The sequence below is a fragment of the Cylas formicarius genome, unplaced genomic scaffold (genome assembly GCF_029955315.1).
Source record: "Cylas formicarius isolate icCylForm1 unplaced genomic scaffold, icCylForm1.1 PGA_scaffold_3__17_contigs__length_32017465, whole genome shotgun sequence".
In the NCBI taxonomy this organism is placed as follows: Eukaryota; Metazoa; Arthropoda; class Insecta; order Coleoptera; family Brentidae; genus Cylas; species Cylas formicarius.
Genome location: NW_026844326.1, coordinates 26,556,145 through 26,579,718, shown reverse-complemented (window position 1 = coordinate 26,579,718; position 23,574 = coordinate 26,556,145). Strand labels below are relative to the sequence as shown.

At 39.0% G+C, this 23,574-nt stretch overlaps 6 protein-coding genes across 7 annotated transcripts; 3 read left to right on the top strand and 3 right to left on the bottom strand.

The window, feature by feature from the left end:
* Nucleotides 1-1,712: 1,712 nt before the first annotated feature.
* LOC132699593 (uncharacterized) lies at nt 1,713-4,975 on the bottom strand. The gene is made up of 4 exons (XM_060666398.1): nt 4,825-4,975; nt 4,688-4,767; nt 2,053-2,212; nt 1,713-1,999 (listed from the first exon to the last, which is right to left on the bottom strand). Exons 1-4 carry the CDS (start codon nt 4,955-4,957, stop codon nt 1,911-1,913), a joined length of 462 nt encoding a protein of 153 aa, XP_060522381.1. The 5' UTR covers nt 4,958-4,975; the 3' UTR covers nt 1,713-1,910.
* Nucleotides 4,976-5,113: 138 nt separating this feature from the next.
* LOC132699592 (uncharacterized) lies at nt 5,114-8,841 on the top strand. Its single transcript, XM_060666397.1, has 3 exons — nt 5,114-5,269; nt 5,323-5,505; nt 8,641-8,841. Exons 1-3 carry the CDS (start codon nt 5,114-5,116, stop codon nt 8,839-8,841), a joined length of 540 nt encoding a protein of 179 aa, XP_060522380.1.
* A 29-nt stretch (nt 8,842-8,870) lies between these two features.
* On the bottom strand, nt 8,871-9,969 carry LOC132699591 (tRNA-splicing endonuclease subunit Sen34). The gene has a single exon (XM_060666396.1). The coding sequence runs from the start codon at nt 9,636-9,638 to the stop codon at nt 8,871-8,873; it is 768 nt and encodes a 255-aa protein (XP_060522379.1). The 5' UTR covers nt 9,639-9,969.
* A 213-nt stretch (nt 9,970-10,182) lies between these two features.
* On the top strand, nt 10,183-15,304 carry LOC132699046 (ATPase family AAA domain-containing protein 5). The gene is made up of 4 exons (XM_060665505.1): nt 10,183-11,365; nt 11,422-12,143; nt 12,561-13,626; nt 15,034-15,304. Exons 1-4 carry the CDS (start codon nt 10,320-10,322, stop codon nt 15,287-15,289), a joined length of 3,090 nt encoding a protein of 1,029 aa, XP_060521488.1. The 5' UTR covers nt 10,183-10,319; the 3' UTR covers nt 15,290-15,304.
* Nucleotides 15,305-15,338: 34 nt separating this feature from the next.
* Nucleotides 15,339-21,693, bottom strand: LOC132699047 (E3 ubiquitin-protein ligase MARCHF6). The gene is made up of 4 exons (XM_060665506.1): nt 21,201-21,693; nt 20,497-21,143; nt 19,303-20,433; nt 15,339-17,373 (listed from the first exon to the last, which is right to left on the bottom strand). Exons 1-4 carry the CDS (start codon nt 21,206-21,208, stop codon nt 16,466-16,468), a joined length of 2,694 nt encoding a protein of 897 aa, XP_060521489.1. The 5' UTR covers nt 21,209-21,693; the 3' UTR covers nt 15,339-16,465.
* A 136-nt stretch (nt 21,694-21,829) lies between these two features.
* On the top strand, nt 21,830-23,138 carry LOC132699048 (acyl carrier protein, mitochondrial). 2 transcript variants are annotated; one of them, XM_060665507.1, is made up of 4 exons: nt 21,830-22,199; nt 22,477-22,593; nt 22,746-22,891; nt 22,950-23,138. In XM_060665507.1, exons 1-4 carry the CDS (start codon nt 22,047-22,049, stop codon nt 22,981-22,983), a joined length of 450 nt encoding a protein of 149 aa, XP_060521490.1. In that variant the 5' UTR covers nt 21,830-22,046; the 3' UTR covers nt 22,984-23,138. The 2 variants fall into 2 exon arrangements, with proteins under 2 accessions (XP_060521490.1, XP_060521491.1); XM_060665508.1 differs by lacking the exon at nt 22,477-22,593 and adding an exon at nt 22,329-22,436.
* Nucleotides 23,139-23,574: the final 436 nt, after the last annotated feature.

The following is a 23,574-nucleotide window of genomic DNA, read 5'->3' as shown; positions in this document are numbered from 1 at the left end:
AAAATTACAAATTGCTTGAAGCACTGGTTCCGGCTTATGTTTTAAATTGATTTATAAAGAAAAACATATTATGTTTACGTCCTAATTTTATGCAAAACGTGTATACTACTGCTAATAATTAAATCTTTGTGAAATTTAGCAAATATGGTCGCCATCTGGCTTATTAAATTTATTACATTAAAGTTGTACCGTTGTTGTATTATTTCATTGAAACACCTTACCTTAACAAACAACCAAAACGAAAATAATAGTCTATAAAATAGACGAAATATAAGCACCGACTGAACACAGCCACGGAAAGTAAACAACCGGAACGATTTGATCCACGCCAATGGTGGCCGCATTTTCGGACGACAGCTGCTTGCCGTTTCAAATTCGTCTTCTGCGCATCTGACGTAATGGGCACTTGTCTATTGAGACAGATCTTAAGTGATGGATGTATTAATTCCAAAATAAACGCGCACGCGTAAAATTTCTTGTGACAGGGCAAAACTATCGTCGCTTTTTACACACACAAATCACTTCTTCGAGATAATACGATAACTAGAGGAATATACCATCTGTGCAAACGATTTCTTCACTACGAGGATCGGTCGGAGACATCTGTGCAAACGATTTCTTCACTACGAGGATCGGTCGGAGACATCAGTCAACTTTTATAATAAATTTATACGAGGGGGTACTTGTACGAATATTCTAATTTGTGCATTTCTGTATTCAATTAATATACATGAAAACAAATAAATGTTATTTTGGGTTAGATACATTATTTTGCTTATTGTATGTAGGTTGTTAAGTTAATTTAAAACGCTCACTTTCACAACAAAGTCGATACTGATGGTCATTTCTACAGTATTTTACTCGCCTACATCTGAATTAACAATATTTTAAATTCCTCGTTAAAAGATTTTTTGGCTACCTTTACTCTTAGTTGATTCAAACTACGTCCGATTTGTGATATTGTTTCATATCTTCAGCCTTTATCAGAAATGAATTTCTATTTTCATCATCTATGGAGTCAGGCAAATTTTAGTTTGCTGTAACCAGAGATCTAGTTGCTCATTGTTTAAATCTTAACAAACAATCTTTTGCAACATTTATAATATAAAAATATTACTTTTTAGTTTTTACTTTATGCTCTCCTTATTGACATACAACTAGTAATATATATTATTATTATTTTGCTGATGAGATTTTGTAGAATGGCAAAACATTATTTTTTCCGATTGTTTAGTAACAATATATTCGCTACTGTCATTTTTAAAGACCAATTAAATGAATTCTTCTGAACCAAATTGAAGTTTGATGTAAAAGCAGTTTTTATACTTCAATTCAATTCAATGATGCGTTTCACAGATAGCTGTTGGGCACGACTACCTGGATCATTCGCCCATTGCCGAAGTTTTTATACTTGTTTGTGCTCCGATAATGACTTCTCAAGACTCCGTTAAACTTAAGCCAGACTACATTCGACCAACACCGCCATATTCAATCAATTTGGATGAAAATATATCAGATTCGGAAAGATTAAGAAATTCAAAACAAAACCGAATTTAAAATAAGCTTATGTCGTCATGTAGGTGCATGCGCAGTTGATGGAAAAGATATTCATCTCGTTAACGCCTCATTGCCCGAGAAGCTGAAAAGGCATCACCGACTGTCAAAACTTCAAAAATCGCAATCCCAAAAAAATACATGATTAAATTCTCAAATCCAATTCGAAATTTATTCACAGTTTGACATCGCGTCGATTAACAAAACATGAAATAAAAACAGAATACACCAACATTGATTTTCGAGTTCTTCGGGTATCTTTTGCGAACCCTATGTTAAAATGGGTTCGGTTATAAATAAGACGAGTTTTTCCTGATGATTTTTTTACGACCACACCTACTCACTCGACGAACCAGTCAATTGAGCAGTTCCTTTTCCAACTTTTTCCGGTACCACAGGTTGGTCGACAGTTGCAATGTCCTGACCGCTAAAATGGCGCGCAAAACTGAAACGAATGCACACGTCGCAAAACCAATCTTCACCGGTCGGAGCGTATACCAAGTCCCAAAAACGATATGCCGATCGCTATCCACGCCAACGACGAGACGTGACGTATCGACCGCAGTATCGACAACATCTGCACGAGACTTTTGTACTGGTTGTAGTAAATACCGTATAGGGTGAACACGAGCCACGGGACTATGAGGGCGACATTCCTCTGAAATGATAAAAAGGGCAAAAATTTTCATGGCGGCACACACGAGAGAGTAAATCTAAAAGCTGATTTCGAGATTTACCGATCCTTTGCCTACATCTGAACGGTTACGTTACTCATGCCGATTTTTTTTGCACGTTGGCTAAACTGCCTAATCCTCCGTCGGGTGGTACTACGATACGGAAATAATTGGAACTTGAACCGAACGGACATGCGTCAAGTGCATCTTTTTCATTGGTCCATTAAAATCACTCGTCCGCTCATCTGTGATATTTTGTTGTTTGTGCAGTGTGACAAATGGATAGTTTCAGACTAGTTTTATTGTTTGTTTTTATTCATGACGGCGCAGTTGTTTCGGCGGAAACAACTCAAACGGTGAAAGCGGTGAAATGACAGGTGAGGTGAGTTATTACGAAAACGAGAATAAATGCCGGTCGCTCTAAGGTTATATGTTCGTTTAAACGTTTTGATTGAGGCATTTGATACTGAAAAACGTGTGAATAGTTATAGTTAGAATACCAGTCTCTTTTATGTGTGCGAGATAATACCTAAATATTTAAACTAAAGATTGTGTCTTTCATAATTATAAAACATCGTGTTTAGTGTGTTTCTATCTTTGGGTATATATTCTAATAAACGCTTGCTGTGTTATGAACTGTAAGGGGAATTGTAAGTATGTAATTGTAATATGCTGCTGGTTCGGTACTCCTGTTTTACTGCCAACGGCACGAAAAGTATTATTTAGTTTTCTGTAATTATTCTTAATAGGTGCCTGTGAAAACAACGCCACATTTAAAAAGGTCTGGAAATGCTTCTTAAAATTTAATTGTATATTATTTAATCCTAGTAAAATAATTTTGGTATCAAAAATATGATGGATTAATAAATAAAAATATCTATGCACCACCTCTGTATGAATTTCTAGACCATTTTGACCTATTCTATATATTTGTACTATATTTTATCCTCTTTCACCGATATTTGATATTATAAAGTCCATATGCAACCAGATATATCGCTTCCTTAATGTGATGACTCATACTTCAGCGTTCCAGGGCTTTGTAATGTGTCCAATTGGACATGCACCAAGTGGCTTCATTTTGTCCATTAAAACCACCATCTCATCACCTGCGATTTTTGTTTGTGCTGTACGATGAAAAGGTTAGTTTCATATAAGTTATTACTTGTTTTTATTTTTGATGGTGCAGTGTTTTTTATTTATTAATTTATTTAGATACGCTGTTCAACAGGATAAACCCAACTACAGAACAGGGACATAAGTGACAAATTAAAAACAAAATACAAAAGGACAGCAAAATGCTAATACAACGTAAAATAAAAAAAAATTATATGCCATTCCTTAAAAAAACATGTTTTAACGTCACGTACAGAAGAAGAAAATATACCAAGCTGGAAAATTGCCGGGTTGGACAGAACATTCTGTGGAAAGGAGAGAAATATTTGTACGCGGCGCAAAAAGGTAAAAGGTTTGATCTACTCTTGAGGTAACCCTGAAAACACCAAAGTTTAATTTAATAAGAGACCCGGATCAACAACCTGATTATGAATAATTTTGTATACCACCGAATGAGTTATGCCTATTACGAAGCGAAGTATTGCTTCTATCAATTGGGAGATATTTATTATAATGCCTGAAAGACAAGAATTTCAAAAATTTTCGTTGTACCGATTCCAACTTCCTTGAATGGACTGTTAAGTCTCGAGAGTTCCGTGCTATAAACTCGTACATTTTATTCGCGGCAGACACAGGGGAGTCAATATGTGGAATAAAAGAAGGTTTTGGGTCAAAAGTGACACCTAGACCAACAAAAGTAGCTGGACGCTGAAGTACGATGTCATTGATTTGATTAATCATATCTGATATTCCTTTTAAGGGATGGGATTTAACCAAGAATCGTAAACCTAATAGGATTGCCCAATCCCATAAGACATACGTTCGCCAAAATTATCGATCGCACGTGATCGGTTGTGACGTAAGCGAAGTCCTCTAACGGTTTTTGTGTATTCTATCAATGGATTTGAAGGCGTATTAAACCGTTGTATTTTGTGTTCTTTGAACAATTAAAATAATTTAAACTAGTGAGTTGTGCGCTTATGTTTGCGTTAATTGTATTTCTGCAAAAAAAACATGGACAAAACAGTGTTTTTAAACTTTAACAAATACTTTAAAATTGCTTGAGTGGCGAGAACTGAGAAAAAAAGTATTTTTAACGTTAAACAAAGACTTAAAAGTTTTGTGTTCGTGCTGCTTATTAGCGGTGTTGTTAGTTAGGAGGTAAGCTCAAAATATTCCACATAATAATATAGGTAACACCGGATATATAACAAACTGGCGCCGATCTTTTAGATAAGATGAAAACAAATTGATTAGAAGGATAGACAACATCAGTATCAGATCGCAAGTCTCGATTTTCAGCTATAACTTGAATGTATTGTATGTTTAAATGATGTTCTTACTGTTGATAATCCCCTGTGTAACATCCATGACGTGAAGGCGATCAAAAGGACGTCCTGCATGTTAAAAGTGACGGCGACGCCTGAAAAATCGTCTCAACGACTCAAAAGTTCCTCGACTCGTACCTCGGACACCTTACCCGTCATGTTGGTGAAGAACTCGACCTTCGCGGCCGAGTTTATCGCCGAGAACAGCCACAACGACGTCAGCAACAAAGTCGGCGTATCGTGCGGGTCGGGTTTTTGATACGGTTCGGCTTTAGCGCCGCTCATTTTCGATTTCGCGCGAGTTTAACAAAAATTTTGACCGGGCCGAGTTTGACGGTCGCCGCGAGTGACGTTTCAGACGTTCGACGGTCGAGTTGTATTTTTTCACTTTGGAAAAATTTTTCATGGAACTCGAAGAACGCGGCCGTCCAAATTTAAAATATGTTCGCGTTGGCCGCCAGGAACATGAAAATTCCGTTCCATAGCGTGTTGGGACCTGTGCTGACCAAGAACAAGATGCACATCAATAAAATTTGCTCGCATCCGATTTTTGGGTTTGTTCCTGTTTACGTGGGCGCGTTGGGCATCATCGGGGTGGTAAGTGTGCGGGAACATAAACGCCGCAAATATCAACGAGTATATATACGTAGGTTTTGAGTATATTTGACATAATAAGGATAATACGGTGCGGGTCGATTTTGCCTGGTTACTTATGGAGGGAACGGATTAAAAACGGTCAGTTTATATCGCCAGAGGTGGAACGCGATTGCAAAATGATATCGCTGGTCATATCCACCGAGTACTACCTTTTTCTTCTAGTCGGTCTCGTTACGGTAAGGCTTTTTAGCTGTAAGCACGCGCGGGCCCTGTCAAGCGAAATGTAATCCAGCGAAATTGAGTTGTTTACTTTATTTTTGATACTTTTTACAAAACTTTTGGATTCCTCCTGCATCGGTTTTTGTTGAGTCGAACTAGCTAACGTTTCGCCAATCATCCTGTTGTTTTCTTCAGAGCTTGACTGAAACTGGCTCGCATTTTACTCTGCACCTACTAATATATTGCTTGAGGGGGCGGAGCTAAATGAGGGGCATAAACACCGTCTCGGATGACTGATTCCCATATTGGGGACACGTAGAGATCTGAGTCGGGGTTAGGATTGTTAGGTTGCTTATAGGACGACAGGACGGAACATGGGTCTAAAAATGAATGTCGCTAGAACAAAATTTATGGTATTCAGTCGCCAGCCATACGCCGATGTATTCCTACATATAGATCAGCAAAACATCGAGAGAGTTACAGACAAGCATTTTTCAATTAAGGTGACGAGGTTTGGTTCCAGATTCTCGGATTTTAATATATGAAATGATGGTGAGAGGTTCAGGAATAGGAACTTTAGTAAAGAGGAATTCTACGTCGAAACTAACCAGAATATCTTATGTGTCTAATGTAATGCTTTTTAATTGTTCAATGAAGTGAAAGGAATTAAGTACGAAACTGTCAGTTTTATTAAGGAAGCTTGATATTTTGCTAGAGAATATGTTTGAGAACCAATTGTGCTGACAATAGGTCGAAGGGGTAATACTGGTTTGTGAATCTTTGGATGTCCGTAGAGACGAGGAATTTTAGACTCACGAGGGCTGACAGATTTTTTCACGGAGTCTGCGTTTCGTAGATGACGTAGGATCTTTTTTAAGTTGAAGATATGATCCGTCTGTAAGAATATCTTGAATCTTTTCCTGATATTCATTTGCGTTCATGATCAAGAAAGCCAACAGGACGACTGGCGAAACGTTAACTAGTTCGAGTCAACAAAAACCGAAGCAGGAGGAATCCAAAAGTTTTGTAAAAAGTATTACAGTAGCCTGTGGAACTTTCTTTGAAAAATTTATTTTAATTAATTAATAATTATTATTATATAAATTCGATGTGACAGTTGTTAAATTGTAAAACGTGTTCCTTCTACAAGAATTGACAAGTGGAACTCGCTTGTTTATCCTTTAACGTAAACGGAAATTCATATATCAACAGTCTTTACCAGCGAGGTTTCTCAGGTACAACCCCGGTGTTGGGAATTTATACTGTGTTCGATTTCTTAATGCGAGTGAGTTATAAATCATTATTGAACTGTAAAACTCTAGTCGTCTTGTTCTACCAATGTTGATTGTCAAGGTCCCGAGAGTGGCAGATAGACGGACAAGTAGTCGTAGCCAAGTAGCCTTAGTGTTTAAAATTAGAATTATAGTTACTTTCCGGTAGTTGTTGGCAAAGTTCGTTATTGTTGTTGAGATACGGATTCGGTGTTCAATGCTCAAATATGTTCAAAAATGACTTGAGTTCTACAGTCAACAATGTACCGAGGTGTGCACGTCACCAAAGAAAGAAAAACTGTAATAAATGAGGACGAAAAGACTGCTACTTGTTTTACTTAAAAAAAAAAGAATTGTCCACCTTGGGCTAAATAAGGTCTGAAATGAATAAGGATGATTTCTTTCCACCATAAGTTATTTTCCGGCAGTTTTTGGCGAAGTTCGTTCTTGAAAATGGCTAGCGTTTCAAAATTTTTTGGTGATAAACGAATTAATAAAACTGCGGTTTATAAAAATGAGAAAATTACTATTCTCTAAGTGTTCGCTACCAAAACTCAATATTCGGAGTTGCGAAAATAATTTAAACGTGTTCGAATATGACTGGAGTTGGACAGTCAACAATATAACGAGCTGTTCACCAGGTCACCAAAGAGAATTACAGGAAGAAAAGATATTAATAAAGGAGGATTAAAAGACTGCCATGAAAAGAATAATGAAGTTTACTTAACAAGAGAAATATATTTTTCTTCTTAAGTACAATGTCCTTTCAAAACGTTGGTAACTATAATTGTCCATCTTATCGCATACTAGTATAAATATTTAACTGAAATTCACCCCATACCAGTCTCGGGAGATTTTTCATCGAGGATGTCTTTGTTCTGCCTGAAGCTCGCCTACCTGCTATCTTGCCTTGCATAATATTTTATAGTAGACGTAACGTAAGGATTATTTCATTCTACCCATGGACATATAAATATAAATTTTGGTTACAAAAAAACACAGAACCGAAAGCAACTTTTAATAGACAAAGAATAGAGAAAACACTTTTAAATTGAGGGATGTTGAAATCTTCCTATCAGAGGGAATAAAGTCAGTGTATTGTGAAAAATGGAGTGTGTCGAGCATGCGATTAAAATAGAAGAATGGGGGAGCTGATAACATGATAGAAAACACTGTAAAGCCCCTAATTATTTCGCTGGACTCCAACGACTATAGTTCATCTACTACTAATAAAATGATGATGATGATTGACAAATGAAGTTGTATTGTAAATAGCAGATTTTTTTAAATAATATTTATTATTATGTATCTATTGTCATATTATTATTATTTTGCTAATAAACTACCTATTTACAAAAGTTCTATATGTCTCCTGCGTCGGTCGTTGTTGAGCCGAACTTGCCAAGTTTCGCCAATCATCCCGTTGGCTTCTCCAAGCTTAACTAAGAGTTTCAGTTAAGCTCTGAAAGATGATTGGCGAAACAGTAGAATGTAGAAGTTTCTTTGAAAAAAAAAAATGTACCTCTAGTAACGCCGCCTTTACTTTCATTACTTTCATTTTCAAACTCGTCTTTCTATTGTATACAAATTAGTGAGACCCTAAAAGACCTACATCTTAAAAACTAAAATGCAGAATTCGTCGTAAACTGTCATTGCAATGTATCTGAACTTTCGGATATAACCATTAAGTTGTCCACCCTGTTTAATGGTTCCTTTCTTCGCAAGTTTATATTTTATTACTCCCTCGCATTAAGAAACGCAATATAACGACAAATGGTGATCGGCCAGAATGATCTGACAGGAGTGCACATGCGGATTAAAGAATTGGAATTATCGCTTGACATGGCCGTTCAGGCAATATCTCAGCTTACAATTTTTCAGAACAATCCCGTCTTTTACATGCCCTATTTAGCGCTGTACTCGCTCATAATCACGTTGGAGGTGATAATATTTCTTACGAAAGTGTTTGTCGATGGCGTCGATTTTAAAAAGTGCGGCCTGGTCATGTCCCTGTTTATGGTGTTCAATTGGACGTCCGTGTTCTGCACCCTCGCAAGGTCAACGTCGTGTTGCGACTTCTAATTTAAAATGTACCGATTAAAATAAAGGTTTCAGGCGTCTATCCAGTTTATCGTCAAGTAACGCACCTGGTTTTCACTGATACTAGCTAAAACGGCCCTCTTTTTTACCGAAACGCCCAATCTACCGAAACCCACTAAATTTGCAGGAGTTAATAATTTTTCTCGTTCAATACACCTCACAATAAATACTGCGTGATACACAAGCGGGTCCCCAAAATACACCAAAAAGTCTCCGCCGAACTTTTCCCCGTTTGTTATGTAATAGCCCCGTTCCCACAAATCCCTAAACACTTTTATTTTAAGGTCTGAAGTGAATTTGCACACTACTTCGGCGCTCAGCGATTGGCTTTCGGATTCGCCATCTCGTTTTAAAAATATTGGCCATATCATATTGTCTCTGTTGATTTGACTGGACTTTTCGAGCTCCTCCTCGAAAATTTCTTCTTTCGAACGAAGGTCGCCTATTTTTCTTCTGTTCTGCACTATCTTATCTATAAGCGATTCCAGTTGCACTTTCCTAACCTGTTTGTATTCAATTTGTTGCTGTTCCAAGAGTTTTTGCTCGAAAATTTTAAATCTTTCTCTATCTCTCTTCATATAACGAATCTCTTGTAAAGTAGCAATATTTTTGTTCAGCAACAAAAATGCCTCTTCTGGTAGTAATTTCAAAGGAAGTGAAGGAATAAATGAAGTGCTGCCCACGACTTGGCCTACTATTCTGTGCGTATTTCTGATTTCGCACCAGTCATCCACATCGAAAACGAATATTGCTCCCTTTTCAAAATGCAACTTAATCATTTCTAAATTTCAAATCTCATAAACGTAACCTCAAAATAACTGAACTTTAATTCAATAATGCGTTTCGCTAATTCAGTTGGTAAATAACTGAACTTGTTCGCACCATGGTATGACTTTTTTATAACATTGCGCAAGCCGAGTAAAGACACTGGCCCATTACTACTACTTGCCGAGGGTTTTTTTTTATTTCGATCATAAACCGACATATATGAGTTCTTATTACATGCAATTAAGGTCTGGTTCCAACTTGAATCGTGCGACACGAATTTACACTCATACAAACACTAGGCGCACAGCAATTACAAATTAAAGCATATAGGTAACAAATCAACTTAACTGATTTCAGCGGATTAGGTACATTCTATCAGGTGCAATGTTTCCCACAAAATTTTCATGGTAAAAATACTTTAGAGAAGTCATAGTACAGTCTCGAATACTTATCGATGAAATGTTTTGTTGTTGTGCTTATGAGCACATGGGCGAATAAGCTCCGTAAAATTGCCCAATACATTTATGGTCCAAGCAACAATTCTTAGCGCCCAAATGTGACGTTTATCCGGTTTATAGGTTAGAATTTGTGTTTTTATTTTGAAATTGTGTTTAATAAAAGAGATGCTGCCAAAGGATCGTAGACGATTGATTTAAGTACCTCACATTTTTTTTTTTGCACAAACCGCAATAATGAAGGATATTTCCGATTATTTCGGATCTCCTAGGTCTACCAATTGCCATGACATCTCTGTTCAACCAAAAATGCATAAGAAACAAAATCAGTCCCACAACAAGAACGAAAATGCCGACTTATTGTCCCCACCACAGGAAAACACGGAGCAGAGTTCCTTAACTTTATCGGAGGGAAAGATTGAGTTGTTGGAAAATCATGAGACCTCCTGTAAATCCAAAGTGAATGCTTTTTATATATTAATGGATAGCAGAAATAACATCATCGGGCAAAATTCTGGCGGTAAAGTGGTTGAGCATAAAGAAAAATCACCAAATATGCTGGAAGAAAGAAAAAAGCTGGAGTCTAGGAAGAATGTATTTGAAAACTGGGCTGAACAGAAAGGTGCATCGAAGAGGAAAAGAAAAGAACTGGAAATTGACAAACATATAAATGGAATTTTGGAAAAGAGGGCAAAAAAATTGAAAAAGATGCTCCATATAGCCGATAAAGGTGAGGAATTGGATAAAGGAGTAAGAAGGCATAAAAAAAGAACTAGGAAATTAAGCTCTACAGACTCTGAAGCAAGTAATTCTTCCCAATCAGATGAAAAGACCAAAAGCAACCGATTCTTGCAGATAATTGAAGAGAATGCTCAAGATTGTACTGATCTAACTACCATTCAGAATTCGAATGAAAGCCAGAAGAGTTTAAACAGCTTTTTTCAAAAATTTGAGACTGATGAATCTAGTCAGGATTCACAGACTCTTAAAAATCTAAGGAACTGGAAAATGAAGATCAGATTGAACGCCAATGAGAAAAATGATAAAATCAAAAATCACACTGAAAAAATTATTAATATCGAAGAGGAAGAAATTGTTTTGTCAAGTGACAGTGGTGAAGAAAGCAGCATTCCAGATACAGTAATCTCAAAAAAAGTGGCCCCAATTTTTCTTAAGAGTACTCCAAAACCAAAAGTAGATGAAAAGTTTGAAGAAGCCAAAAAGCAGTTCTTGCTTAGTGGAGTCCCAGATGCCTTAAAGAGAACTATTGAAAGGAGAAAGAAGTAAGTGTTAGCTTATAATATTATGTTTTTGTACTTGAATAGTGAGTCACTTTTAGCTTTGAAGAAAAAAGTTTTGAAATGTTTCCCAGAACTAGTCACGTGCAGCAAAAATGCAATCACAGTTTTTGGAATTTGCCAAGTAACATTACCAAAGTGTCTTATCTGGGTGATACAGACTTCTGCACTCCAATTTTAAGTTGCAGCGGTTTGATATCTAAGAGTTCAAAACCGGCAAAGTTGACCAAAATGGTCGATAGAGTTAAAGATTTACACTCGATCATAAACAAAATAAAGCAAGAGAATCCTAATTATCCGGTTTTCAAAGCTTTCAGACAAATTTATGAGAGGAGCGGTAAGGCTGGTGCCGAGGTTAAATCTGATAAAAAATCTTCCAGAAGACGTTCTCGCAAGTCCTGCGATCGTCGTGAGTTTCAATTTTGTAAGGATTACGAAATGTGGACTGACAAGTACAAACCACGCACCTCCGATGATATTTTCGGCAACCATAAAGGTGTAGCTGCTCTCAGACGTTTTTTGGCGAGTTGGGCGAACTACAGCGACGAAATCAACTTGAGAAAGAGACTTAAAAGGGGTAATTCTGATAGCGAATCTGAGTTTGAATCAACGGATTGTGACAGTAGGGCCAGTACTGATTTGCCAGGGAACACTATGATCGTCGGAGGTCCCTGTGGTTCTGGAAAAACGAGCGCCATCTACGCCTTGGCTAACGAATTCGGGTTTAATGTGTTGGAGGTCAACGCCAGTACTAAAAGAACAGGTTAGGTTACCTTTGTAGCTTTTCTAATGGCGTGAGTACAGCTGTTTTTTATTAACTCATTTTTTGTAATGCCGTCGCTGTCTTGTTAAAGTTGGTTACTTACTACTGCCCTCAAGACCTACTTTAATTTTCTGAAATACTTAACTGCCAAAATTTCATTTTTAATAAATAAAGCCACAAACATTTCTGGCTTGCAAAGTTTAAATGGTCTGAGATATTTAGGTAACTCGGTAGTGACGTCACTATTTCACTGTTATAGAGTGTTTTTCTCTATCATATTTTGTGCTGTCGTCCCCCAAGAACAATGACAAAATGGCGGCCTTATCCGCGAAATGTAAAAAGTATCTTTACTTACTCTTTCATTGTTTAAATATATGTTTACTAAATACAAGAACAAAGAGAAAATAATTGTTTCAGGTAAAAGACTTGTTCAAGAATTGCAAGAAGCCACTCAGTCTCACCAAGTGAGGAAAAATGATATTGCGGCGGCGCTAAAAGGGGGCAAGTCGGAAAAAGCGCAGGGTCATGAGAGTAGACATAAAAAGCTGTGCATTTTGCTAGTTGAAGATATAGATTTGGTGTTCGACCAGGATGACGGTTTTCTAACCTCACTAAATCAATTAATTGGTACAAGTAAGAGGCCGATCATAGCGACTACCAATGATACGAGTCCAGTTCACGTCCAGAAGCTGCTCGTCCAGCACGAGTTCGTATTATTCGCGCCTTTTGGATTGACCACCCTGTCGGTGTGGTTACAGATAGTTTGTCTGGTAGAGGGTCTTCTGGTCGATAGGGGCGACATCGGTTCTCTTTTGGAATACAACAAGGGTGACGTTAGAAAGACGCTGCTGCAGCTGCAGTTTTGGGTGCAAAGCGGGGGTCAATTAAACCGGGTAGCATCTTTGCCGCTCGTAAACGGCGACGATTGTTTTTCTAACCTCGAAAACAGGATTACGGATGAAGAGCTGGTGGTGACCTTAGGAAATGCTGGGAGCGGCAAGCGTTGCTTCGTCCACGGAAACCTGCTCGGTAGTTTTGATATTTTTAGAGAAAACTGTAACTACAACGTGCCTTATCACTTCAATTTGGGCACTTTGTATTGGAACGCGGCGAATCTATTGAGTTTGTCCGACGCTTCCAGGCGCAGAACTGATCCAGGCGGCTACAAGTCTGTCAGTGGCGACGAAGCGATGCCCTTAGGAAGTTTGGAGATGGCTTTGAGCTATTATGAAGCTCTGGTAACCACCGACGTGTTGTTTACATCACAGGCGTACTCAAATACATCGGAACCAGTGTTGAAAAATTGGTCGGTGCACTTAAAGGACAGCCTAGAGTTAACTGAACGCCCAAGCACAGAAGGTTCGCCAGACTTTGCTCACGATCTCGCGCACACATTGATCAACAGCTCACTCGAACGTTATAAGAAGTGTTCCAATACCGCCAGCGCTCTTAACATGGCTTTGCCCGACGCGAAGGAACGCCGGTGAGTTAAAGTTCAAACTTGCTAAATGAAACATTAATTCATCTGACACGACGACAAATAATAAACCACTCTTTAAAGTGGGTGGATAACGTTATTACAGAAGCGACAGTTTCGTCTTTGGTGGCTTTTACTTTTAATGTTTTAATATTAACATAATTTAAAATAGAACAAAAAATGTTTAGATTTTCACAGTTATTTATTACTTTATGACAGCTGTTTCGGCAACACCGTAACTTTATCAAATACAATATCCGGATACCTATATGTATAAACAGGTAGTAATAGGTTTTTATTGACGGGTGTAGGGTTATAAATTTAAATATGAAAACGAAGACGCATTTAAATCAAATTGGTCATTATCTAAGAGATTCGAATATCTCATTTTATTAATTTCCATAGCATCCAACAAATTTAGTTTTCTGCTTTTTGTTTCATATGTAAAATATCAAAATTATCGTTAAACACGTGTATTTCTGAATTTAAAGGAATGGCATAGTTAGAATCCGAACTTTTATTTTTATACGCCTTTTTATGTTCGTTAATGCATTTCTTAAATGTTCTACCTGATTGTCGGATATACATTTTTCAGAGTTATTTGAAACTTCTTTTTAGTTCTAATCTTATCTGTCAAAAAGGGGTAACCATTGTTCACAGTTATTTGTTTTATAATATTTAATTGTTTTAAAATTTTCTGCAGAAAGTGCTATATTAAGTAGTCTGTGGATAAAAGCAGCCATTTTGGGTGTGTAAGGGCGATTCGAGTTATTATGAATTATTGAGTGTGAGTTTAGTTATTGTTAAGTTTATGGTAAAATTTATACGGCTATGTATGGAGTTAATATGATGAAACAAGGACTGCAGAGGTCTTTAGGTTCCAGTGAAACAAGCAAAAACATCATCTACGTATCTATACCGCTAGAGAAATCCTTTACTCACAGGAAATTTCTGCAAGGAGTGGACTAAGTGGGTTTCCCATAATAATATAATATAAAATTGACTATTAGATCCAAAATAATTTTGGTCTAAACAAACTATTAAGCTATCTAGCAAGTTTTGTTCTATGATAGGGTTGATTTGTCTCTGAGTGAGAATATTGTCTGTTATGTTTATTACGTCAATTGGTGAAGTGATAGGAAGTAGAGTTTGGACGTTAAATGGAACTAGAATTGCCCTAGGAGGAATTGTAAATGTCTTTAACCTTGTTAATTAGTTCGAACGAATTTTTGATAAGATATCTAAGTTTAAAGGCAATATGATATTCTAAAATTTGTATTAATTTTTTTGAGAATTTAACTGATAGTGCTGTTATAAAAGAAACATCACGTTTTTTGATCGCTTTTGTATGATGTTCTGTGATTCGACAACGGCAAAGTAGTCCTCAGTCCATAATTGTTGTCTTCTTCGTAGGTGGCGCGCGAATCAGCACGCCTGCGAGGAATTCCTCACTGGCGCCATTTCTGTGTCGGCCACTCTAGAGCGTACTTCCGTAGCGCTAGATTATTTGCCGGCTCTCAGGGCCGTGACCCGTTCGGAAGAGTCTCGGGCCGCCTCGAATACGAAACGGGGCAAAAGGTTCAGGCACTACTTGAAAAATTTCAACGTTTCGTTCAACGAGAGCTTATGTAAAATGTCCGCCTCGGTGTTAACGTCGGACGACTTGTGACACCGACCCACAGAGAGTTTATATATTAATGTACTTAGTATATCGATTTTAGTTCGGTGTTTTATTCGGGCAAACAAAAGAAAATGCCGACGGTAAAAACTCAAGTCTTTATTTCAAACAGTTTCACAGATCTTGACAAAATATTTGTAGTCTGCAAGGGTGAAAAGAAGCCGCCGACAACATGGGATGGAAAATTACACTCCCGCGTACGAGTCCCTACACGTTCACTGTAAATAATCGTCACAAAATTTGGGGCAACGCTGTGGCCAAAAAAGTTGCGTAACAAAGTCTATCGTTTTTTTATTTACAAAATCCTAGAACAAACCGTTCAGAATGCAAATTAAATTTGCTGCAAACAATGCAAAAAAAATTATGCCAGAAAAATAAACATTTGCCAAAAAAAAATCTTTCAGTCTTCGTATGGTAACGCTTCGCGTATATTTCCCATAAAAAAGTCACACGCCTTCCACTGTCTGAATGAAAAAAATTTTAAGATCCCAATAAAGGAGCAAAAATAAAAACTAAAAGGTTTTCTACGACCGCGAAAACACCTGATTGGTGTTCACCCACGAAGCGACCCGTCATCAAAATTTTACAAATTGTCTGCGGCGCACAAATATAAAATTAAACTATTCCATTAGCTCCTACAGACGCTGGGTTTCGCAATAAATTGCCCATTGGGGTGCCAGGAATAAGTGCGTAAACTTATTCCGACCACAAAAGTTTTTTTTGTGGGGTCGAAAATAAACTTTCCGTTAATTGTGGCGACCTTACCGATCCGCGCCACAAAAAATATCTTGTGGCGTGACACAGACACAACACCACAATAAATTAATTTTTAGTTTGGAAGCAGAAACATGTCCCAGAAAACCGAAAAAAAAAAACATATTCCCTTCCGTATTTGTGGCAGCGATTAAAAATGCTTTTGCAAGTGAAACAGGAAATAAGGTGCGGCTTGCGGTTGGGTGGAGCAGAATTATGACGAGTATATGTAATCTAGCCATAAAGTTTTTTGTAGTAGGGGTGGAATATAGTTGTTTTGCATACTGTTTGTGGAGCAAAAAATTATATGGTTGGGAAAATAGATCTGAGGCGAATTACGTTCCCTACGAGTTAACAAGTGATGACGTCATCGGCGCGCGAACGGTCCCACAAAAAAAAAGTCCAGGCGAAATTTTACGTGGCGGTGGCGTCTTGAACTTTGGACTTTCTGTGGTCGTAATTGACGAGGCGCTGTCCCACCAAATACTTGTCGTTCTTGATGTGCTCATAGAGTTTCCGAAACTGTCTCACCTGGAGGACGACCACGACCGTCACGACGCCGGCGAGCAACAGGAACGGGTACAGGCGGCGGGCGATCAGGTTCCTCGCTTGCAGGTTCGTCACGAACATCGGGACAAACGTGTAGGCTATGACGTAAGGTACCGCCAGGGCGAACCCGAAACTAACAATAACCGGGGCAGCGAGCTCTTTAAATATGAACGTCAGGTTCATGTCGCGGATCCCGTCGCGATAAGCGCGCTCTATCGCCGCCCGTAGGAACCAATCGGGACCCATCATCGTGATCGCGCACGCTATTTTCGTGTACAACACGCCCAACGCCCAATCTTGCCAAATAAACAGTATGGGTGTCTGGTGGATGGGTACACGCAGCGGTATGACCACTACCAGCTCCAAAAGAAGCCCGAACAGTAACGGGATTATTCCCAACAGTATGGTACTCGCGATTATCGTTTTCAAACCCAGGAGGCACCACTGTTTCAATCTGTCCATCATGGCGGCGCGGCCTTGCGGCAACCAACCGAGCACGAGGGTGACCGCTCGCGCGGCCAGCCAGCACAAGTAAAGGCCGCAAGCGGCCGTGTACAGTTCGTGCACTTTGACCTCGGTCTTTGCTTCTGTCGCGGAGATCTGTGGTCCGGGGGGCGGGGCGCCGACTAACCATAACGCCATCACCCTCCGGCCCAGCCACACCGGGATCGTGAGCGCTATTACCGACGAAACGACCAACGACACGCACACCAGCATCAGCAGCGCCACCAGGCGGGCTATGAAGAAAGATGGCCGCTGGTACGGCTGGTAGCCTAAAAGTAAACGTTAATTTGCTAGTAATTGATGACCTTCAAACGATTTTAGAAAAGAGCACCAGTCATACAGGGTGTTACGGAAATTACGACATAGAATCTAATGCGCCCACGTTTTGTTTGGTGGAATTCGGCTTAAAAAATGCTATTTCATCTCTGTGGCGTCGGCTTAACCTGTGAGATTACTCTTCTTAATTCTATTAGTAATTATCTGTGTTTCTCATTTCACGCGTTTCCCCGCGTCATCTAGTGTCGCTTACGGCCAGAAGTGAGCGACATTCCTCAGTACACTTGTGATTCACATGAGAGACAAGATCTTTATTACCGCTTTTAGCAAAACGACGTGCGTTCGTTCCAGATCTTGATTGATCAACTTAACATAAGATTTTTGTTGCTTGGAATCTGGTTACTTTTGGTTACATTTTGGTAAAAAAGGATGGAAAGTTGTAAATTGATATTAAGCCTGATATAGATATATGCATGAGAACCTAGATCTCTAGTATCAAAATGCATGCCTGTTCTCTATTCAAACGTGCCTAAAAATTATACCCACAAGACACATCATTAACCCATCCGATTTGCTTGCACCGATCTTGTTTTCATATATTATATTTTATATCCCAGTAAAACCTCAACACCAAAAATTTCTATTAATGTTTCATCAAGGCAAGGTACTCCTATTCAAATGCCAGTTTGGCCCTTCAACGGCACCTCTCACCTTTGCCAAAGTATCAAATTGGTTGGCTACAGAGCTTAGAGAAATGGGCATAAGAATAACTGTCTATTTAGACACTCTGTTTTATTCTTCTTCCTATCGTATCCTCCCAGAACATTAGCGATCAGTCGCATGATCTTCAAATTTGTCCGCAGCAGATCAACCACTGACGAAGATTTTTGAGCCAAGACGTTCTTCAGCGACTAGGACCACGTTTTCCCTCTATTTTTTTTATTTCTCATTATGTGGGTAAAATACTCCAACTTTCTTCTTTTACTGGTATTAAGTACCTCTCTTTCTTTCTTCATATGTTGCAGAACTGCTTGATTCGTCACTCTGTCCACCCATGATATCTTCAACATTCTTCGGTAAGCCCACTTTTCGAAAGCCTCAATCCTCTTACACATTGTTTGAGTGAGGGTACACGATTCCATATATTCTTAAGTTATTAGGTCCCTCTAAAACTCTAAATTGATGCTGCCAGAGCTGCAACCCAGTGTCTGGAGTATTTAGGCATGGTTTGGGACACAGAAAACAACAACTTTCACCTTGCTTTAAAGAAAATAGCCTCAATAAGAAATTCCTTTAGATAGATGGCACTTATCAAAAGTTTCTGAAGGGAATCAAGGTTTTATATACTGGACCAAATTTATGGTCAATTTCTCAAGAGGGAAATAAAAGGAAAAACTGCCCTCTCAAAAATACATAATAAATTTACTCCAGACAACATTAGATCCCTATCTTCAAAAAGGTACAACTTCTTGATTTGATTTTAAAGAACAGGACTGGCGTAATGATCGTAATATTATAAAACGTTATTTTAAGGAAATTGTTAGTGTTCCTTCTGTGGCCAAAGATACGTCCGTTAAAGCCGTAACTTATCGCTTGTTCTAAGGTTGTTTGATTTTTTGGTTGACTTAAATAGACAAGAATGGATGTCATCTCTTTCGGGCTGGAATGTTTTTTCTTACTACCTATGTACATTCTTACACACTTAGAATATTTAATGTAATACATTTTGATTTCTCCATCTTCACAGTACGCTTCCCCGCGTAGTCTACCTCTCGGCACTCTGATTGTATTGTGGTAGTCATCGAGTGTTTTTATTTGAAATTTTGTGAAAAAATAAAGAATGTCTTTATGCAATATTTTTTTCCTTGAAAACGAAAGTTAACCCCGTCAAGTTATCGCGAATGAATTGTTGCATAACTCACCGGTGGGCGGTTCCATGACAAACAGGGCTTGGTGCACCGCCCCGAGGTTGCCGCCCGGCTGGGGCTGGTTCCCTTGTCGTGCGGCCTCGTTGCCTTCGGCGCCGTCATCACGTTTCTCTTCTTGATCGCCCAGCAGGTAAGAGTGAAGGTCCAACAGCCAAGCCATCACGCGGCACCAATTCTTAACGAACGCCTTGAGCCAGACGCGCGTGTGAGACTGTTCCAAGAGCGCGGGCAGTATCACCTGGAGCAGCAGCAGCTCGAGCGACAGCTCGTTCACTTGGGTGTCATTGTTCAGGGATACTGTGTAGGGTAGAAATGAGGGGAGGATGACCTTGATGATGCGGATCGGCAGCCAGAGCATCAGGAGGACGGCGCTACCGAAAACGACCGCAGAAACGATAAGTTTCCTGATGTGTTCGAGGATCGGCAGGTGGATCATTTCCTGTATGGGACTGAAGTCTGGGTCGTTGAAATTGCGCAAGAACCACAAAACGCCTGGCCTGAGTATCTCCCTGAGCAAAAGTACGAAGGAAGCGAAATAGTAAACATACACCATGCCTATTAGCCAGTGAAGGAAGATCGAGGTGCCGGGGGCGGTGCTAAAGCTGTGCTCTCTGTCTCTCAAAGTGGCCTCGAACATTGCCAGCGAACAAATGTCGAGCCACCACCCGCATACGAGCGGTAATATGCCGATCTCTATGACGGAAAGCATGGACACCTTAACGACCACGTAACACAGACCGAGTACCCGTTTAGCCTTGAAGAACCCTAACCAACTCGATAATCGGTGCAGTACCATGAACCAAAGCCCAACGGTATTGTAACCGACCAACGTCGTCAGTAAGCCCTCGAAGTGGCTCTCTGAAGCGTACTCTTGCAAATTGAGCAAGGACAAGGTCAGGACGCCCATGTGGTAGGGCCCGTAAGCGAAAATAATGATGAATAGGGTATTTAGAGAGATAACCCAAAAGACGTGCTCGAGAAACATCAAAGAACCATCAAGACCAAGCAACCGCTCCCATGTGATCTCTTCCGCTGCGCGATCCCACTCCATGGGAATCCAGTTGTTGTCCTCGCCGACGTTTCCATCTTGGTCGGGCTGATTCGCGTTCTCATTCGCTTGTTCGCCTGAGGAAAAACAAACGCGTACGATTTTAACACGAAAATCTTTAGTATAGCCAAAAAACTGACCCCCATCTGCCTGTTGGATGTTCTCTTCTTCATTCTCGTTAGGATCTTCGGGGATGTTATGAAGTACCCAAGGTGCTTCTTCGCCAGCGGGCACAATATCGTCCCGTTGGAGCCAATCGGGCCCGCCGCCATGAAGAATCTGTTCCCTGAGCCAAACCAATCCGGCGAAAGCAAACAAAGTGCAACATACCACAAAACAACCCTGGAAAATATCGGCAGCAAGATTTTCAGTCGATAGCATCTCGAACGGTAAAGTTAAGATGGCGTCAACGGTTCCAGTGAATAAGGCGCGATAAATTCTACAAGCAGTCAAAGGGACGATTCCCAACCAAGCGATAGCGACCAAAGTATAGTGGAACCAATACTTCACGGCCGTAGCGATTGAAGAGAGCAATCCCGCTGCTAGGTCTTTGAGGGGCAACCTTCTCGGCATATCGGGAGAGTATATGGGCGTAAATGAGAATCTATGACCGCAGAGTTCGCAGTACTCTTTACGAGAATACCTCATCCATTGCATGAGGCATTCCTGATGGATCCATTTGATACTACCCGTGCAAATGCAGGGATGGAAGAGGGGCCGTTCGGAGGCACCCTCGGACCTGCACACGCGGCAAATGTCCGCGCTGGACAGCTCCGAGTCCAAATCGCTGCGAAACGACGCAAAAAATTCAAAAGGGTTCCGCGTCAAAGACAAATCTACTAACCTGCTCATGTTGTTATGTGTTTTTTTAGGCGATCGAATGCATAATCCGCGAATAATTCCCGAACAGGACGTTGATTCGCGATGAAAGTGCAAATAAATAAATTATTCCTCTATTCTATTTTCTACAGTGCTATTTTTTGAGGCTGACAGCGACAGCTGACTCGGTCACAGAACACCGAGATGGCCAAGATTTACGTTTTAGACGATAGTGTTACTTATTAATCGAAAATAAAAAAAAAATGCCCAAACAAAATCGAAAAATTCACTCACTCGAAATTGATTCTACGCTGTGCGTAGCGTATATTAACTTGAATTTATTAAATATTTTAGTATTCTAATTTAGAACTGTTACACACTGACGCGTCCCTAGGTTTGTACAAACCGACATATTTGCAATCGTCAAAAATTGAAAAATGTAAAATGGAACGCACTGCATTTCAGGTTTCTTTGACAACGTACTGCGAATGAATATAAAAGAAGGTGGTAATTGTTCTACCGTCGTCCAATTGCGTAGAAATAATCATTTGGTTAGTTTCTGCTATTCTGCTATGGAGTTAGGGCAAAAAGCCTGTATGTAATTATACTATTATTTAAAAATACATACATAAGAAAGAGTTAAAAATTGACTTCAGTCAAACATTGACCGCAGTCTAATGTAAATACATTAATTTATGTTCCCGGAATACTATCAAAACCGCAGTGTCCGCGCGAGTGTGTAACGTCATTTAGTCCAACAAAAAAAAAGTATTTGGACAATGGTCGGATAGACTGCGGAACTGTCAGGAAAATATCTTTGTGAAGAATTGTTTGTATTTTCCGGCGATTTTTTTAGAAACTAAAGGTAGCAATGTCGTGTTTGACAAGAAATGTGCGTAATTTTGCTCGGGGCGCGAGCTACCTGAGGTCCTTGACCACAAAACCAGCATTTGTAACCTCACTCAAGCTGAACCGCCAGCATTTAGCGCCCGCGAACAACCTTTCAGTAGTCACAGCGACACAGGTATCTTTTAACGTTAAAGTTTATATTCGTTTCAAAATTTGCACCGATTACTTTTATTTTTTTATCCGAAAACGCGGAACCTAATTACATAATTTGACATAACCTCTTCTTTCTCAAATGCTTGTGCAGCCTAGGTTTTATTCGCCGGAATTCATTAAAGAGAAACCTACGGAGGAGGAAATCAAGCAGAGAGTTCTTAAAGTGTGTTCCTCGTACGATAAAGTCACAGCCGACAAGGTACTTAGGGGAACCTAATATGCTATTTTTTTTATTTCAGAGACTCATAACGCCTCATGAGCGAAGTTACAGTTCCAAACCCCCGCTGTCGTTAAAACTTATCTCCGACCGGGTGCTTTTAGTCTTAAAACTGTACGACAAAGTAAATCCTGACAAGGTACAGTAATTTTGCTTATGACAATGATATTGTTACATTTGTCCACATATTTGCCTTACATTTTAGGAGTAACAATATCATTAGGCCTGGTCTCTGTTAATAAATTTTCCATGATAAATGAAAGGTTTAAATTAATTTTTTATTTATTTTAGTTGTCCTTGGATTCTCATTTTATTAATGACTTAGGATTAGATTCTCTCGACCATGTAGAAGTAATAATGGCCATAGAGGATGAGTTTGGTTTTGAAATACCAGACGTTGATGCTGAAAAACTTCTTAAACCATCTGATATCGTAAGGTAATAAAAAACTCCCTGTTGTGTATGTACCAGATATTTCGCAACTTATTTTTTTCAGGTATGTTGCAGATAAAGAGGATGTTTATGAATAAACTGTTTAGTTTGATATTTAGCTTAAAATTAAGAGTGTGTTTGCAATGACTACACTAAGCAAAAAAAAAAGCGGAAAATGTAAACTAGTACATTTGAATTTATATATAAATTGTATTAATTTGTTTTGTTAAATAAAGTTTCCCAGAACATTTGTCACCGCTTATTAATTTCATAATTGGGTCACATAATGTGATCTAGTGGTAAATAACTTTTAAAATGGTGTAATATCAACTAGTAAATATTTTGTTTGAGTGATACAAAATTTAGTAATCTGGTGTTTCATTATTTTTAATTTATTAAATTATAATTTGGTCACGGTCGTAAAAATTTTTTAAGTCACTAGTTTATTAACCACTCGCTCTGCCCGTGGCAAAACAAAACTCTTCACTAAAGTGCCTTCTCATTTATTATAAATAAAAAGGATCCGTTTTATTGATCCGCGACCTCAACCGTCTTTTCATATGCGGTAAATACTGTTTTGGAAGTGAAATTATTGATTTTTCCCTTATAATCGCCTAGAGATTACATTTGAATGGCAACAGAATACTATACAAATTGTTATCTGTGGGCAAATTCAATACAATCGTTAT

Excerpts from the sequence above, each read along its gene's own strand:
- LOC132699047 (XM_060665506.1), bottom strand. Across the intron at positions 20,434-20,496 it reads CATCCAACAGGCAGATGGGG|GCGAACAAGCGAATGAGAAC; the intron begins GTCAGTTTTTTG and ends GTTTTTCCTCAG. Across the intron at positions 17,374-19,302 it reads TGTCATGGAACCGCCCACCG|GCTACCAGCCGTACCAGCGG; the intron begins GTGAGTTATGCA and ends GTTTACTTTTAG.
- LOC132699592 (XM_060666397.1), top strand. The coding sequence starts at position 5,114 with ATGTTCGCGTTGGCCGCCAGGAACATGAAAATTCCGTTCCATAGCGTG. Across the intron at positions 5,270-5,322 it reads CGTTGGGCATCATCGGGGTG|GTTTTGAGTATATTTGACAT; the intron begins GTAAGTGTGCGG and ends ATATATACGTAG. Across the intron at positions 5,506-8,640 it reads TTCTAGTCGGTCTCGTTACG|AACAATCCCGTCTTTTACAT; the intron begins GTAAGGCTTTTT and ends ACAATTTTTCAG.
- LOC132699593 (XM_060666398.1), bottom strand. The coding sequence starts at position 4,957 with ATGAGCGGCGCTAAAGCCGAACCGTATCAAAAACCCGACCCGCACGAT. Across the intron at positions 2,213-4,687 it reads TACACAGGGGATTATCAACA|AGGAATGTCGCCCTCATAGT; the intron begins GTAAGAACATCA and ends TTATCATTTCAG. Across the intron at positions 2,000-2,052 it reads CATATCGTTTTTGGGACTTG|TTTTGCGCGCCATTTTAGCG; the intron begins GTATACGCTCCG and ends CATTCGTTTCAG.
- LOC132699591 (XM_060666396.1), bottom strand. The coding sequence starts at position 9,638 with ATGATTAAGTTGCATTTTGAAAAGGGAGCAATATTCGTTTTCGATGTG.
- LOC132699048 (XM_060665507.1), top strand. The coding sequence starts at position 22,047 with ATGTCGTGTTTGACAAGAAATGTGCGTAATTTTGCTCGGGGCGCGAGC. Across the intron at positions 22,200-22,476 it reads CAGTAGTCACAGCGACACAG|AGACTCATAACGCCTCATGA; the intron begins GTATCTTTTAAC and ends TTTTTATTTCAG. Across the intron at positions 22,892-22,949 it reads AAACCATCTGATATCGTAAG|GTATGTTGCAGATAAAGAGG; the intron begins GTAATAAAAAAC and ends TATTTTTTTCAG.
- LOC132699046 (XM_060665505.1), top strand. The coding sequence starts at position 10,320 with ATGAAGGATATTTCCGATTATTTCGGATCTCCTAGGTCTACCAATTGC. Across the intron at positions 11,366-11,421 it reads ACTATTGAAAGGAGAAAGAA|CTTTGAAGAAAAAAGTTTTG; the intron begins GTAAGTGTTAGC and ends AGTCACTTTTAG. Across the intron at positions 12,144-12,560 it reads CGCCAGTACTAAAAGAACAG|GTAAAAGACTTGTTCAAGAA; the intron begins GTTAGGTTACCT and ends TAATTGTTTCAG.